Consider the following 16,888-nt stretch of genomic DNA (forward strand, 5'->3'; position numbering starts at 1 on the left):
CAACACAAAATAGTCTTGGGGGCCTGTTCTCTCCACACTTTTGGAGTGTTGACTTGTATATTCCTGGATGATGGTCCAAGAGCCACCCTGCTCTCCTCTCTCCGCTCCAGCTGAGTTCTCAGCTGGCTGTGGAGAGAACAGGAGGGCCCCTGGGTGAGCCGGCTTTAGTTCCTGTAGAAGTTAACTCCCACCTACCCTTTGGCTCTCCTGAACCTCCTTAGGTAATGCTGGAAGTGCTCCTGGATCCAGAATGTTTGTGACCCTGCACCCCTGGCTGGGCCTGCTGGGCTCTTCTCTGCCAGGCTTCTAACCCATGGCTCTCATGTTCCAGTCCTGCTCCAGCCTTGTTCTGACTCCTGACACCTGCCAGTGTCCCCAAGACTGGCTTCAATTTGCTGGGCCCTGGCTTTTGCTTCTGATTAAGACTCATGCTGGCTATACTTCTCTTTATGTCCCTCTACTTTTAAAATGCTAATGCATGGCTGGGGCTGTAGCTTAGAGGTAGAACACTTGCCTCACATGTGTGAGGCACTGGGTTCGATCCTTGGCACCACATAAAAATAAATAAAGATTTTTTTTAAAAATGCTAATGCATTTTACAAGAAGTTTCCTGAAGGTTTCAGATGGCCCTACCAATTGTCAAGCCATCTGAATGTTTGCTGAAGTGTATTTCTGGTTGTGGAGGATAGTAACATCTTCTAGGTCCTTCTTGGACTCTGGAAACAGAGTGAGTGGCTCTGCCTGAGCTCGGGAGATCCCTCCAAACCCTATACTGACCCACAGCCATGGATGGTGCAGGAGGAAAGGAATCCACAGGCACTGAGTCTGGCGGTCGTCCATAGGTCATTTCATACAATAAGTGGCCAAAGCAGTGGACGTCCACACTTTCCAACGTCTGTGGAAGAAAGAGAGCAGTGCCATGTTCATCCTCCACCTCGACCCCCTGCTCCTGCCCAAAGCTTCCACTGTGAAACCAGGCCCAGGGCAGCCCTACTCCCAATTGGCAGTAAAAATGCAATTCCAAAGCCTTTCATGAAAGCTCACAAGGTATCATTCTGACCAAGCGTCATGGTCCTACCTCTGTGATTTTCCAATTAATGATTTCACCCCCTTCCTTGCCCTATCCAGCAACGCTCCCTGGGAGAAACAGGGCCAATGGGTAAGGCCCACCTCACCTCTGCCTTTCCCTGCTTAGCACTATTTCCTACATGGGAAGATCAGGGGTCCTGCTACTGCTTCATTGCTTTAGTGACTTACATTGATTTTCCTGAATTGTGTGAAGTAGGACCGGTAGAAGGAAGGAAGGCCCAGTAAAGAATTCTCGAGGTCTAGCAGCCGGCAAGTGTCCCCATCTAACATCACGTTGGAGGCATGAAGGTGCCCATAAGGGAATCCTTTGTCATGTAGAAACTTTAATACCTATTAAAAAATATGCATAGGTTACATTTTCCTCCCAACTCACTTGGATATAAGAGAGGTTAAACTGTGTGTGTGTGTGTATATATGTGTGTGTGTGTGTGTGTGTGTGTGTGTTTTCTTTTTGGCTGGGGGTATAGCTTAGTGGTACAGCACATGCTTAATATGTACAAGGTCCTAGGTTCAATCCCCAGCACTGAAAAAAACAAATAAAAAATCAAAAACAACCTGTTTTTTCTTTTAAAGTCAATGTGTTTTGAAACAATATAAAACAGGTCACTGGGGCGATTCCTCAAGAAAAATGTTACCTCTGTCCGTTCCTTTGGAGTCATGCTGAATGCTCTCAGGCTGTGAGTCTGAGACGCAACACCAAGTTCCCTTTTCCAAAGAATAGAGAAGGGTTGGGCATGGTGGCACACTACTGTAATTCCAGCAGTTTGAGAGGTTGAGGCAGGAGAATCTCAAGTTCAAAACCAGCCTCAGAAACTTAGTGACGCCCTAAGCAACTCAGTGAGACCCTGTCTCAAAATAAAATGTAAAAAAGGCTGGGGATGTGGCTCAGTGGTTAAATGCCCCTGGGTTCAATCCCGGTACCAAAAATGAACAGAAAAGAATAGAGAAGAGTTTGGAGCAAATAGCTTTGAAGCCAAAAGGCTTTGATTTAAGTGGTTTCTGATCCCAACAGGCCAGCTCTCTCCAGGGCAGTCCCGATCCTCCTGTATTAATGAATGAAGCTGTTTTCTCAGCACTTCTGACAGGTACTCCAGAAAAGGGACTGATTTGCAAACGTCTTTAGTCCACAATCTCTTCTCAGGACCCATGTGACTGTTTATTAACAGAAACATACAACAGGCTCCCATAAAAAGAAGCAAACTTTTCAGCTGCCATTTAAAAAAAGTGGCTTGCCCCCGGAATAGAGATGCCTCAATACAGCCCTGCAAAGACCTGGCGAGTCACTGCGACAGTGGTTAAAGGGGGGTGCCCAGGTCAGTCTACTGAGGACTGAAAGAAAATACCACATCTTCCCAACTGTTGACTTTATTTATTTATTTATTTTCAGTTGTAGATGGACACAATACCTTTATTTATTTTTTAAATGTGGTGCTGAGGTTTGAACCCAGTGCCTCATACATGCCAGGCAAGCACTTACCACTGAACCACAACCCCAGCCCCCTACTGTTGATTTTTAAACTCTTCACCTTTTTTAACTTATAGTGTGTAAAATATATTATGAGTAGTACATGTATGTAATATATATAGTTAAATATATACAATGGAGGTTTATGCTCAAGTCTTTTTTATTGATAGGGCTGCACAGGTCAGGAAGTCTAGAAAATATGATTTAGAGGATGATATGGGAAAGGGCTTTCCTTTCCTTTCTTTCTTTCTTTTTTTTTTTTCTTTTTTTCTTTTTGGTGCTAGGGATTGAACCTCAGGTCTTGTGATGCTAAACCTCCAGCCCAAATGAGAAAGGCTTTCAATACTGATTATACTTCTGTACGGGAACCACATGGGTATATATCCCATATAACAAAAGTCTTGGCACAGAGATGAAGGTCAACCAAACACAAAACCAGGCATCCTCATACTAAAGTTCTTAAAAGTCAGACACCAAAGTTATTATAGCTAACACTTTTAGAATTTTATAAATGTAAATTACCGCCACCTTCATCACAAATATTTGCTTTTGGGGGTAAAATATAGCAATGCCATCAGTTTATAAATATTCAGACAATGTCAGCAGTTTTGGATATTGCCTGAAAACTTTTCCATAAGAAGAATATAATTGTGGACAAAACTCCAGCGCCACTTAAACAAAAATTGAATACCTCTTACCTCTAAAATCTGTCGTCCATATGTTTTTATTTGCTGGAGTTCAAGGCCCTGAATCTTCTTAGGGTTGCAGTATTTTTTTAAGAATGGGTCCTTTGGTTTTGCCTTTTGAAAAGAACAAAGAGCACATTAGAAAGTGTCAGAGGAGCCTATATCTGCACCTGAGCTTCCTGAACACGGAATAGCCTACAGACACTGGAGGTTCCAGAAACGGCCAGCCCACAGGATGTGGGTTTAAAAATACAAGAGTCTGTGTAGTGGATAGAAAGAGAATGACCTGGGTTCTGTCCCTTCTCTTTCCCAGGGATGATGTGCCTAGTCAAGGCCTTGGTAGTCCCCAGAACCCTGCATACTGTCAGGACTCTTCAGAACTGCTTGGTTACGTTCTAGACAAACTTTAAAATTGACCCAAGCCTACAATGAAATGGATACAATCATTAAATGTCCTATCTTTCCTCATGTGTGAAAAGAAATGCTCTTGGGGCTGGGGCTGGGGCTCTGTAGAACGCTTGCCCTGCACATGTGAGGCACTGGCTTTGATCCTCAGCACCACATAAAATAAATAAATTAGTAAAACAAAGATATTGTGTCTATGTTCAACTAAAAAAAAAAAAAAAGAAAGAAAGAAAGAAATACTCTTTAACCAAATAAAAGGAAAACCAAAATAAAATCCTCAAGGCCTAGCTTCTGGAACCTTAGGTATCGAGTATTAATAATGAGATCTAAAGGAACTCAAAAGAACCTTGCAACCATGATCATGTACATTTACCTTGTAAATCAGATCCTTCAAAGTTCCTTTTTCATTAAATGTCCTGATTAGTAATGCAGAGGATTCATTAGCAGTGGCAAAGGTAACCCGATAGATGTAAGGGTGCTGCCAAAACAAAAAAGAAATTTATGTTGATTGGCATGAGAATCAGGGTCCAGGGCCTGCTTATGCAGTCAAGAGCCACCTTGGTAGTTTGGTTGCAAAAAAATGTGAGGATATTCCTGAACAGTGGTAGTTTCAAGTTATTTAGATGATCAACTAGTTCCTCTTCCTTCCAATGGGGGAAGGGACAGAGATGTTATGACAAGAGGAAAGTGGATAATGAACATGGTGAACTCCACCTTGAAGGTATCTGCACTCTCTTAGTTCAGGCAAAAGCCTGGTGGAAGAGAGGAAATGTGAGTTTGGGGAATATGGTTTTGATATTCTGCCTCTATAAATGGACAAAGAATACAGCCAAATCTCAGCACGACCGAGTGGGACCAGGATCAACGTGCCTCTGCTCGCAGGTTGGCCTGGTATTCCACGCTGCTGTTGGGGTGCCAAGCCAGGGAGCACGGCAGCCAGGAAATAAGCAAAAGCAGTATCGTTTGGCATCTTTGTTCCTTTCCAAAGCTGCTGGCATGGGTCAACCTGCTGTTCCATAGACATTTGCAATGTGATGATTCACAGTGTCCTCCTCAGATGGGGACACTGACGTCAACCAAGTAGGGTGGGGAAAAGACAAATTATTTAATGACTGAGAGGAAAGTCCTCAAATAACCTCAAATTTTGGTTGCATGAACAAACTGGCTCCAGATTGGCATGACAATGCCCAACAGCTCACAGGAATTCCATGAAAATTTAAGTCAGCAGGAGCTGAGCTGCCCAGGGCTAGAGGGTGGAGAGGCTGGGGGAGGGTGGAAGGTTATGCCCAGAAAAATACAGTAATCAATCCTGAAAGTTTCTCCTGATCATCACATCAGCATGGTGGCTGCTGACTTTTTAATAGCTTTATTGATACATAATTCACATGTCATTACATTCACCCTAACCATTCAATGGTTTTCAATATATTCAGTGGTAAGATATCACAATTTAATTATAGAACATATCCATCACCCCAAAAAGAAATTCAATGAAATAGACAAAGGGGAATTGGGGGAGAGTGAAGGGACGGGAATGGGAAAGATATAGAATGAATTAGACATAACTCTTCTATGTTCATATGTGAATACATGATCAGTGCAATTTCACACCATGTACAACCTCAAGAATGGGATCCTAATTAGAATGTTAGACTCCATGCATGTATGATATGTCAAAATACACTCTACTGTCATGTATATCTAAAAAGAATTTAGCCAGCGCAGTGGTGTATGCCTGTAATCCCAGAGGCTCAGGAGGCTGAGACAGGAAGATCAAAACCAGCCTCAGCAATGGTGAGGCCCTAAGTAACTCAGTGAGACCCTGTCTCTAAATAAAACACAAAATAGGGCTGGGGAAGTGGCTCAATGGCCCAGGGCCCCTGAATTCAATCCCTGGTACCAAAAAAAAAAAAAAAAAAAAAAAGAAGCTATAATAACTTGTTTATTACTAACATTAAAAAAAATTCAATGAGAAAGGCTGGGGATATAGCTCAGCTGGTAAGAGTGTTTGCCTCACATGTACAAGGCCCTAGGTTCAATCCCCAGTACCACTAAAAAAAAGAAAAAAAAAATTCAATGAGTAAAATAAAAACCCTCGAGTCCACACTGATATGACTAAAAGGGCTGGAATATAGCTCAGTGGTAGGATGCTTGCTTAGCATGCATGAGACCCTGGGTTTGATCCCCAGCACGGAAAGATTAAAAAGAAAAAAAGGAAAGCTCTTTCTTATGATCTAATAAATACAAAAGGAATGATGAATTAGAAATCACACTGAAAGCTAAAACTAGTAGATTTGATAAAGAACAGGACATTTCATGTAGTCTCAAACTATCTCCCCAAACATTATTTATTAATTCTAGGTATTTATCGTAAGAAAACAGTTAAGGATGGGCACAAATGTTTAGCTAAAATTGCTCATTGTGACTTCTTTTCTGTTTTTCTTAATCTAATAAGAGAAAAAAAAATTAAATACCTAAATGCCTGATTAGTTGAGTAAACTAGCCAATGAAAATTCTATGCAACTATTAATAATAATGTTGCAATGTATTTATTTAGATGATCATGTTTACATGACTAAGGGAAGTTTTCAAACAACATGTAGCTGGTAAAGTGGCGAATGCCTGTAATTCTAGTGACTCAGGAGGCTGAGGCAGGAGGATCTCAAGTTTAAGACCATCCTGGGCAACTTAATGAGACCCTGATTCATAATAAAAAATAAAAAGGGCTGGGGATGTTGCCCAGTGGTATAGCACACCTGGGTTCAATCCCCAGTACCAAAAACAAAGCAAAACAAAAAAAGCAGTATGTATAAAATTTTCAAAAATTCAAATAAAATTCTAAAACTGTAACAACTCAACATTTTGGTTCCTCCTTCTGGTTGGTTGGGATTACAGGTGAGTTTTATTTTCTTATTTTTGCTCATCTGTGTCTTATGGCTTCTCTACAATTAACATGTACCTCTTATATATGCTACTTTAAAAACAGAAAAAGTACAGCCCATTAAAATAAATTTAAAACTGAATGCAGACAGCATACCGTACAACCTGCCAAACTCAAGGCCACACCATTTTTCTTGGTCACACATGATATTTTGTTAAAAGCCTGGCCTTTTATAGCATGACAAGCCACTCTGTCTTCAAAAATGAATGTGTTAACTCAACTGGACAAGTCAGCATAATTTTGCTCAGCCATTAAGGAACTCCTACAACCTCATGCAGACAACAGATAAAGAACATCAACATTTACTCAATTTTCTGGCCAGATTAGTCTTTACTGAAGATATTCTCCAGCTATCTTGAAATATATCATTGTGATCCTTTCCAACAAAGGCCTTATATTAAACCTGTGCATTGCATAAGTAGTGCTAATGAAGGTCAACTAGTAAGCCTGTGAGAGTAGTAACAGACAACAAAATGGATATTCTGCCTTCTCTTCACCCAGCTTATTGAAATTCTGTCTTCTGGACTAGAAAGAGATCTTCCAATCCCACTGATACATACACCCTCACCAAGAAAAAGAGACTCAGAAGAGTGGTTGCTTTCCTAATCTAGTATCTGTTTAAAATACAAAGGCTAACCTGAGCATGGTGGCACACACCTGTAACCTCAGCCACTTGGGAGGCTGAGCCAGGAGGATTGCAAGTGTGAGACCAGCCTCAGCAACTTAGCAAGGCCATATCTCAAAATAAAGTGAAAAGGACTCAGGATGTAACCCAGTGATTAAAATGCTCACCTCACATGTGTGGAGCCTAGGTCTAATTCCCAGCACTACAAAACCCAAAAAACTAATATAATATAAGGTTATATTTAAATTATCACATTTCATGGGTTGTGCAGATGTCATGAGTGTCATTTCAAATGGTCTGTGATCCATGGGAGGAGCCCTGCACAGTTTCCATCAGGTCTGAAATCCACCTCTCTCTCCATTCTCGAGCATTTCTGCTCTTCTCCTCATGTTCACACTCAACACTATGAATCTGGGATCAGCCCTGAGAATAACAGAAGGACATGTACTCACCAAACAGGAAGGCAGGAGTTTGATTAGACACTGAAAATCTTTATCTGACAAGTACTTGTCTGGGCCAAGGTCAGCCTGAAAACATGGGAGGAAATATCGGTGTACAGTCTTGGTCATCAAAAGAAAAATTCCTTAAAAGTCTTTCCCTTTCATTTTATTTGTCCAAATAAATGGTAAATCAAAGATGACAACCACGCTAACTCTTGTTGCCTCAAGGTCTTTCTGTCAAGGCAGTATATAAACATACAAAAACCAGGATTTAACTGTGATCACATCTAATTCTACTGATCAAATGTATCACTTGAATGCCCAAAGTGAATCACTGTAAGTAACCAGGTGTCTGGAGGCTGAGGAAGAAGGACAGCAAGTTCAAGGACAGCTTCAACAACTTAGCAAGACCATCTCAAAAAATTTAAAAATTTTTTTAAAAAGAAAAGCAAGCACTGAGGATGTAGCTCACTGGTAAAATGCCCTGGGTTCTAGATTCAATGCCCCATATTAAAAAAAAAAAAAAGATAAAGTACTAAAACTGTTAATCCTAAAGAGATCCTAGATAATTATTTTAAGGTGTAGCTATTTCTTTCAAAATGTTTACTAGGTGACTAAATATAATTACATCTATATAACCAAACACACGGCAAAGAGAACTTAAAATGACTCTCCTTTGATATGGGACTGCAGAAGCCCTGACATCAACATTAATAGTGCAGTACAATTTTGTAATTCTCTTGACAAATCTGCTTTCAGAAATCTATCTAAATTTCCTGAAATAAAATTGACACAATAAAAACACTAAAAAGGAAAAAAAAAAATCTGAAGCAAAAAAATTAGCTTACCCAGCTTAAGACTAGCCGTTCCTTTGGTTGATTTTTAATCTTCATCAAAAAATATTTCTTCCTTATCCTCCAGCCTGTCATTAAAGCAGAAATGTGTTTAGAGCTGCATCATTTTTACAATTGCTCTAAGTTTCACTGACTAAAAGTAATTGATCAAAATTAAGCTTGGCAAAATTATCCATAGTAAGCACCAGTAAAAAAGCCACTTGATTATGTTCACATGGTAAAGGGTATACCAGAGAGCAAGCAAGCAAGGTGGAGGGGAGGAAAAAGGGAGGGAAGGAAGGAAGAAAGAAAGGAAGACAACAGGATGGCTGGGAGGCTGAGGCAGAAGGATGGAGTTCAAAGCCAGCCTCAGCAACTTAGGGAGGCCCTTAGCAACCCAGGGAGACCTCATTTATAAATAAAATATAAAAAAGGGCTGGGGATGTGGCTCAGTGGTTAAGCACACCTGAGTTCAATCCCCAGTACCAAAAAAAAAAAAAAAAAAGAAGGAGGAGGAGGAAAAAAGAAATTATTCATAGAAGTAGTAAGAAAAATGGATTAAGTGAAAAAGACAGATGAAAACTGGATGGTAGCTGGGGATATAGCTCAGGTGGTAGAGTGATTGCCTCGAATGCACAAGGCCCTGGATTCAAACCAAACAAAACAAAACAAAAAACCTGAATGGCGGGGCTAAGGTTGTAGCTCATGAGGAGACTGGTTACCTAGAGCATGTGAGGCACTAGGTTTGATCCTCCGCACCACATAAAAATAAATAAATAAAATAAATGTATTGCATCTATCTACAACTAAAGTTTTTGTTTTTGTTTTTGTTTTAATTAAAAAAAAAAGAAAAAGAGTGGTGGGTGCAAAAAGTTACTACCATCCAAATCCTAAAATGCGTTAAGTAGTAAAAGTTAAGGACCACCGCATCCTCAAGCAGCAGGAATGCAAAAAGAAAAAGGAGTCCCAGAACCTAAGAAGAGTCATAGGACATCTGGGAATATCTGACAGAAAGAGGACCAAGAATGCAGGTCTGGGACCTGTCTCCTTAATGGACCGAGCTGCCGATTTCTCACCTATGTCTTTCAGCGGCTCCACCACCTCCCACTTTGGCTCTGATCGGAAGAACATGGAGACCTGTTGTAAGGCAATCTCTGCAAAGACATGTGGAAACTCATTAGTCAAACACATTAGGAAAAGGGCCATATGCTCCAGATATTATTCTCACAAATGAAAAAATTACAAAAAGAACACGAAGAAGGGGAGGAGGAGGAGGAAGAAAAGGACAACTAAAAGCAATGTGGGATTTTAGACTGGACCCTGAAACAGCCAAATCACATTAGTGGAAATACTGGTGAAATCTGTGTAACACATGTGTTTAATAGCAATAAGAGAGCTGGGCTCAGTGGTGTACGCCTGTAATCCCAGCGGCTCAGGAGGCTAAGGCAAGAGGATGACAACTTTGAAGTCAGCCTCAGCAACTTATTGAGGCCCTGAGAAACTCAGTGAGACCCTGTTCCAAATAAAAAATAAGTAAAAAAGGGCTGGGAATGTGGCTCAGTAGTTAAGTGCCCCCGAGTTAAATCTTCAGTAAAAAAAAAAAAAAAAAAGGTAATATGATAATATTAATATATTTTGACAAGTGCGTCATCAGATATTAACATTAAAGGACATGTATATACAGAAACTCTTTGTAATACCATTGCTGTTTATCAAGCAGCAAAAAAAAAAAAAATGTAATTATTAATGATATAAAAAAATAAATGTGTATATATTTTTTAACTGGAAAATCTAAAACATGTGAACTAGCTGACCTAAACCCTGAATTTGATATATGCCCTAGACCACAACCAAAGCACAAGACTCAAAACACATTCTAAGGTCAGACTGGAACAGCACTGAATGTTGTTCCAAGTGATATTTATCCCATCTTCATTCCTCATGGAATTATAGCTTTCACCAACAAAGAAGTGATTAGCCTTAAATAAATACTGGAAATAAAAGCCAGTGTTTTAGAAAAACATCTATGTTCAGTAACAACATGGTTCTATTGTGGGAAGTCACTGAGTGCCTGTTTACGGGAAAATTAAAAAAAAAAAAAATCTATCCTTTCTCCCCTCCTCTGGTGTTCACTTATCATGACAATGTTTTCCCCCTTGAAGAAGACAATGAGAACAGGAAGTTCTTTAAAGTCCACTGTATTAAGAAACCATTAGAATAACTGCTTTTTACATTTCCTGCAAAAAAGCAACATCTGTAAGTTGCCATTTCCTCTCAATGCAGGGAGTAAATGAAAGTAGTTCAGATCCCTGAAAGCTAATAGCCATTATCAATACACCGTGGAATTCCACCTCTACCGAGCACTAACCGCCTTCCAAGGAGACTGGTGAGGCCTGAGGGATTCGCCAGAAATACTCTCCATATGTCAAAATGACCCCGTCTCCAATTATGCAGAGAGCTTGACAAACAGCATTCTACTGATATGTTTTACTGTACATTATGAGTTAAGAGAGACAGGGAAGAAAACAATTTCCTAGCTATTTGTTTATTAACTCAATATGTAAAGTGTCAATGACATCCACTCAGAAGAAAACACAGAGTGCCCAAATCAAAATTGGCTCGATTTACATTTGTTGTAACTACCCCAATGCACAATGAACCGTTTACAAGCAGAAGCATATAAATTTTTATTATCAACTCTGGGAACCTTGCACCTTTTCTATAATTAATGTTGCTATAAAGCGTTTTAGTATTTCCAAAATAACTTGCAAATAAGCAAGCTTAAAAGGAAATTAAGTGAAAATTATTCATATCAACTTTGAGAAGGATCATGAGAAATAATTTTCCAACACAGTATCATGTCATCCCAATGACTGGAAAGGACAGTTGTGCAAAGCTAACAGTGACTCATAACTCCCTATAACATCATTAGTCAACAATATTTATTTATGCTACTGCATACCATATGTTGTTTAAGGAGTGGGGACATAGGCGGGAACAAATAGAAGATGCTGGATTTGTTAATGATAAATTGAGGACTAGGGAACAGATTCTCTTTTTACCTTAGGAGCAGAAAGGACACTTTCCTCCCACTGAACTGTGATGTATTGTCCAATGAACCACATGGCTACCATGCTCCCAATTTTAACACCTTCTCTCCCCAGACTCAGGCAACATGTTTCAATCCTAAATAGCACTCCTCTGTTTAGAAGCCTTTACTGGCCCCCACTTCCTTACCAAATCCAGACCAAGCTGCTAAACTCCGTGTTCAGCCTACCTCTGGCTTACCTCATCTTTCTGGTCTTTTCCCCCACTATGTTCGGGGTCTCCTACTCTGCACCCTGAGGTCTGTCTCCTGTGGCCACTAAAGGTTGGCCTTCCCATGGTGCCTCCCCATTTTTTACCTGGCCCATCTATTCCTCAAGGCTCAGCTCAAATTTGCTGTCCCTAGCCAGGACTTATCTGCATGCTCCCAGTGTGCTCTCTGTCCCTTTCTTATGGAATTATCCATAGTCTGTCCTATATTAGGGTGACTCTTCCACCAGACTGTAAACTGGCTGGAAGGGACCTTTTAATCTGGGTAAAATCCAGAGCCATTTACTACTTCTCTTCCCCTTGGGGGGCTCTAACTGAAGCAGGGGCCACTGCCTCTCAGCCTGGCTAACTTCCATTAGCCCTCAGGTCTCACTGCAGGTAACAGCTGCTCTGGAAAGCGCCCTTCCATCACCAGGTCTGAACTGTCTGCCCTTCCCAACCTTCACCCCATCCTTCCCTCAAGGTGCTGCCCAGCGTTCACCTGCCAAGACCTTCACCTGTCAATCTCCCTATGTAAGTGCCTTGGGTTTGTGGGTGAGTGTAGGTGGAGGGACTACTCCTTTCTCCTTGCTGAATGCTTAGCACCTGGCATATAATAGGTGCTCAGTAAGTAGTTGATGACATACAAATAACGGTTCATTATATGGTTGATAGATGTGAACCATTAGGACATGAAACCATGGAAAGGAAGGCATCTGTCCTCTATTTCCTTAGCACTGACATGTGGGCAGCCACATGCTCACTGAGTGCTGATGAACAAGCCCAATATAGGAAATGCAGAGCCAGACCTCTGAGTCTATCCTGGGCTTCCCATGAAGCTCAGATGTACCAGGTGCCCCCACTGTGTGCAGTCTTTGAACTCCTAGATCCAGCCCTGTGGGGTGACTGCAGGGAACAAACACGAGCTCTTCTAGCCCTGCAACTGAGCTTCAAATCTCCAGTCTACCAGGCTGGCAGTGCCATGTCTCAGAGAAGCTTGTGGCCTCTCCCAGATGCCCTGCTTTTGTCCTGAACATCATAGCCCAGCCCCAGTCCCCAGCCCCCACTCCTTGTACCCTCCTATTCAAGGGATTCCTGGGGTCTTAGGATTGGACGGACTTCAGTGCTGCCTGCCCTCCTCAGGCCTGTAGTTTTGCAGGTCAGGATCCAGAGCACAGAGAGGGGAAATGCTGCCTGCAACAAAAGTGGCACCGGGGCCCAGGCCTCCTGATTTCTGGTTCAAGTGACTCTTATGTGGACATTAAAATCTTCTCTGGGGGCTGAGGATGTAGCTCGGGGATAGGGCACTTGCCTAGCATGCACAAGGCCATGAGCTCAATCCTCAGCACCATTAAAAAAAAGCAGTAGCATCTCTTATTGTGAGGAGATGTGCAGGTTTGAGATGGGAAGATGGTTACAGTTCAGAGGCTTCTAAATGACAGAAGGGGCTTGTCAACAAGATCAATACGAGCGTGTGTGTGTGTGTGTGTGTGTGTGTGTGTGTTCTCAACACAAACTCCTCAAGTCTAGGAGACACCTCTCTTGTACAACAGCTGGCCCAAGCACCTGACAACCCTCCCACGGAGTATTAAGGGCCTACAGTTCCCTTCTGTGGATGTGGTCATTTGGAAAAAGCCAGAAAAGAAAGAAAGTCCCAAAATCCTAGGCTGGGGACTCCAGGAGGACATGAAGCAGTTGCTGGTGTCCTGAGAGCTCCTGAGGAGCCATCCTGGGGAGCTGGTGGGCAGCACAGTGGTCCCCACTAACAAGGCACTCTCACCCCAGGCAGAGCACTGAACAGGAAGAGCGGCCGTGTGGGTCTTTCCACCACTTGAACACATAACTCAAATCCTGCTGCAGTGAAGTTGGGTGGGAACCACGGACCATTAGAAAACTGAGGAGAGACAGGGCCATTATCCACACTGAGGGGGAGAAGTGGCCCTGAATAGAGAAGTACCACTGTGGAGTGGTGTGCTCTGCGCCCTCTGGGAACCACGTCAGACCGTGTATTTCAGGAATGGCTCCATGGAGCTGGCGTGGGCTTCCTTTTCCTGGTGCCGTTGGTGAGTCAGCCTAGAGCCAAGACAAGTTCTGACATTTCATTCAAAGGCAGAAATTAATCACCATCTTTCTGAAAATAGCACCCCTCACCTATTGCTTCATTATAGGACTCTGCCCTCTATGAAGCAGCTGGACTCTTGAGCTTTTGGATTCTGGTAGGAGTTTCTGGTGGCCTTTTACACCCCTGTCCACATCTGCTTTGAACCCTGACCACCTACCCTGCTGTGGTGTTGGGAAAGATGAGGAACAGTAACAGCATGTGGGGGAGGTTCAGTACAAGGAGAAACCGAGATCAAACAACCTTCCAGAAGCTAAATAGAATTTTAACTTGAAAAAATTCAGATCAGACTTAGTCACACAAATGTACAAGACTGGATCAGGCTGTCCCTCTCTGGTGACCTTAGTTTCCTCATCTATAAATAAAAAGATTAGTCTTGGTGCAACAGCTCTGGGATTCCTGCTGGCACAGCCCCCCTGTGACTCAATGCCCCTGTGGAACGAGCCCCCTGAGAGCAGAGAGTGCGCCTGCCTTACACCTGCCTCCCCGACACTCGGCTGATACCTGTGGGCTGCATGGGCTGAATGGCTTCTTTACATGTGCGCTACACCTTGATGCCTGCCTGCAGAACAAGAGCCACAGACATTCAGGAAGTGATGCAGACAAACACACATAGGACAGAGTTGGGGCTGATTTGATGAGCCAATCTAGATGACCGGCTAACAATGTCTGGAACTATCGAGGTGCAGTGTGGAGAAATGAAAGCTGCAAATGATGCTACTCTGACAGAACTGGAGCTGTCTTGAGAGCCCCAGTCCTACTTGTGATGTCTTTTCTCCTCTGTGTGCCAAAAAAACAGCAGGGAGAAGGGAATCCTTATAATCCCAACGCACGATTTTGTAAGTTATAGTAAATGTGAGTTTGAAATAAACTTTCCTTCTCTTGGTTATTTTGAAAAGGCATTTCCTTAGCCATGTATAGCACTTCAACTGGAAGATGGCAAGCCCTTTCTAGAGCAAGATGTCTCTCACTTTAATGTGCGCGCAGTGTACCCAGGGACCTGTTCAAGGCAGATCCTGAATCAGCAGGTCTGGGATGGGGCCTGAATTCTGGACTTTTGACAAGCCCGCTTGGTGCTGATGCAGTCAGGGTGGCCAGAGAACCACACTTTGAGTAGCCAGCCTCAAGGGCTGTGGTTTTCCAATCAGGCTGGGTACTGGAATCACTCAGACAGCTCTATAAACCACAAGCCCCACCCGCAGGGACTGCGATTTCATTGGCAAGCATGCGGCCTGGGCACTGGAACTTTTTAAAACCCCCAAGTGATTCCACTACACAGAAGAGTTTGGTGCCCAAGAAATAAGCCTCAATTCCCCCTCTCTGAAATAGGAATAAAAAGTGCCTCCCTCTAATTATTTTTAAAGCAGTGTTTTGAAGACCCAATAATCTGACAAAAATCTATTCTTTTAGCAAGGAAATTAACAATACCCAGAGTTCCACACAGAAAGCTTCTAAGCAGGGCTCGGCTTTAATCAATCAGTTGAATTTGGCTCATGGATTCAGGTCTGCAATGGTTTCTACTGGTCCTTTAAGTCCACGCTAGAATGCACTTAATATCTGGTTCCTCCTTCCACTGACATCAGGCTTGGGCTATTGATGCTGCTTTGTGTGTAATCAGTATTGGAAGAGAAGCCATTTCAACTCAGACCCCTGGTAACATCCTGATTTAGGTACTCTCTATGCTTTGCACTGGAGGGGCTCAGGAGCATGGAAAAAAATAAAGGACCCTTCTGAATCATTGCTGTGTTTAAAATAAATCCCTGGAAAATACAGACACACAATGTATTGTAAATATAAAAACAGAGCCAAACTGCACGTGGTGACATATACTTGGGATCCCAGTGGCTCAGGAGGCTGAGGCAGGAGGATCAAGAGTTCAAAGTAAACCTCAGCAATTTGGCGAGGCCATAAGAAACTCAGTGAGACCCTATGTCTAAATAAAATACAAAATAGGACTAGGTATGTGGCTCAGTGACTAAGCATCCCTGGGACCAACCCCCAGTACCTGAAAAAAAAAAAAAAAACAGAGCTAAATACCAAAAGAAATTGAAATTACTGTGTACATCACTGTGGATTATATATTCTCTGTTCTGTCAGAAAAGATAATAAAGATTGTGAGTACTAGACATGACAATTTCTCTTCTCTATTTTTCTGTGAAAACATTATGAACATTTTACAAGTAAATAAAGTTCTTATAAATCTAAATTATAATCAAATAAGTCTTTGTAAATAAATAATACCTTATTACAAATGTGCACATTTCCCTGTTTAGAAGTAGAGTTTCCCCCATGTTCATTACCTCTTTCTAAGAACAGTGCCCAGAGTGACCACAGCGGACAGACCCCTTGGCTTACCAGTGTAGTTTGCAGAATAATTGTTTGGATCTAGAAACTTCTTAACCAGTTCACAATTAGACAAAATATGATTTGTGGTGATAACATTGAGATAGTTCTGAAGACCTTTCTGCCTCTCAGCTATGAATTCACGATCCATGTTGCCAATCAATTTTTTGGGAGGAAGAGGTAGACTTAGTCCTGCAATCTTAAAAAAGAAAATAAAATGGTGTTATACTTATGTCATCCACTAGTAAGATTCAATATCAGAATCCTAAGCCATCATAGTTCATTAAATTTCAGATAACATAGATTTTAAGATGCATCCTAATTTTAGCGGTATTATAAAAATGGGGGAAAAAACTATGTATCTTGGAACTGATAAAATTCTGTATGAAGTATAGTAACTTTAAAATTTTAAAAGGGCTGGGGATGAAGCTCAATGGTAGAGTATTTGCCTAACATGTGTGAGGCCCTAGGTTCAATCTCTAGCACACCACAATTAAGTAATTTATAAGTTAATAAATTAACTAATTAAAAATTTAACCAAAGCTATACATAAACATAATGCAAAGAACCAATAATTTTTTTTAAATTATTACTGGCAGTTCTGTTGTACTTTGTCTCCCACTCTCTCTGCCACCAGGTGAAATCCCT

The 16,888-nt window shown here is 41.8% G+C and overlaps 1 protein-coding gene across 2 annotated transcripts in view; it reads right to left on the reverse strand.

The window, feature by feature from the left end:
• The window catches only part of Pxk (PX domain containing serine/threonine kinase like), a 74,925-nt gene that overhangs the window by 21,613 nt on the left and 36,424 nt on the right, over positions 1-16,888 (reverse strand). For both annotated transcript variants that reach the window (XM_076871225.1, XM_076871140.1), the window contains exons 4-11: positions 16,253-16,439; positions 9,561-9,638; positions 8,500-8,573; positions 7,664-7,738; positions 4,019-4,123; positions 3,253-3,354; positions 1,258-1,419; positions 778-895 (exon numbers count right to left, since the gene is read on the reverse strand). In XM_076871225.1, coding sequence (XP_076727340.1) covers positions 778-895; positions 1,258-1,419; positions 3,253-3,354; positions 4,019-4,123; positions 7,664-7,738; positions 8,500-8,573; positions 9,561-9,638; positions 16,253-16,439 — 901 coding nt within the window. The remainder of the gene's footprint in view (positions 1-777; positions 896-1,257; positions 1,420-3,252; positions 3,355-4,018; positions 4,124-7,663; positions 7,739-8,499; positions 8,574-9,560; positions 9,639-16,252; positions 16,440-16,888) is intronic.

This window comes from Callospermophilus lateralis, chromosome 1, assembly GCF_048772815.1.
Source record: "Callospermophilus lateralis isolate mCalLat2 chromosome 1, mCalLat2.hap1, whole genome shotgun sequence".
Taxonomy (NCBI): domain Eukaryota; kingdom Metazoa; phylum Chordata; class Mammalia; order Rodentia; family Sciuridae; genus Callospermophilus; species Callospermophilus lateralis.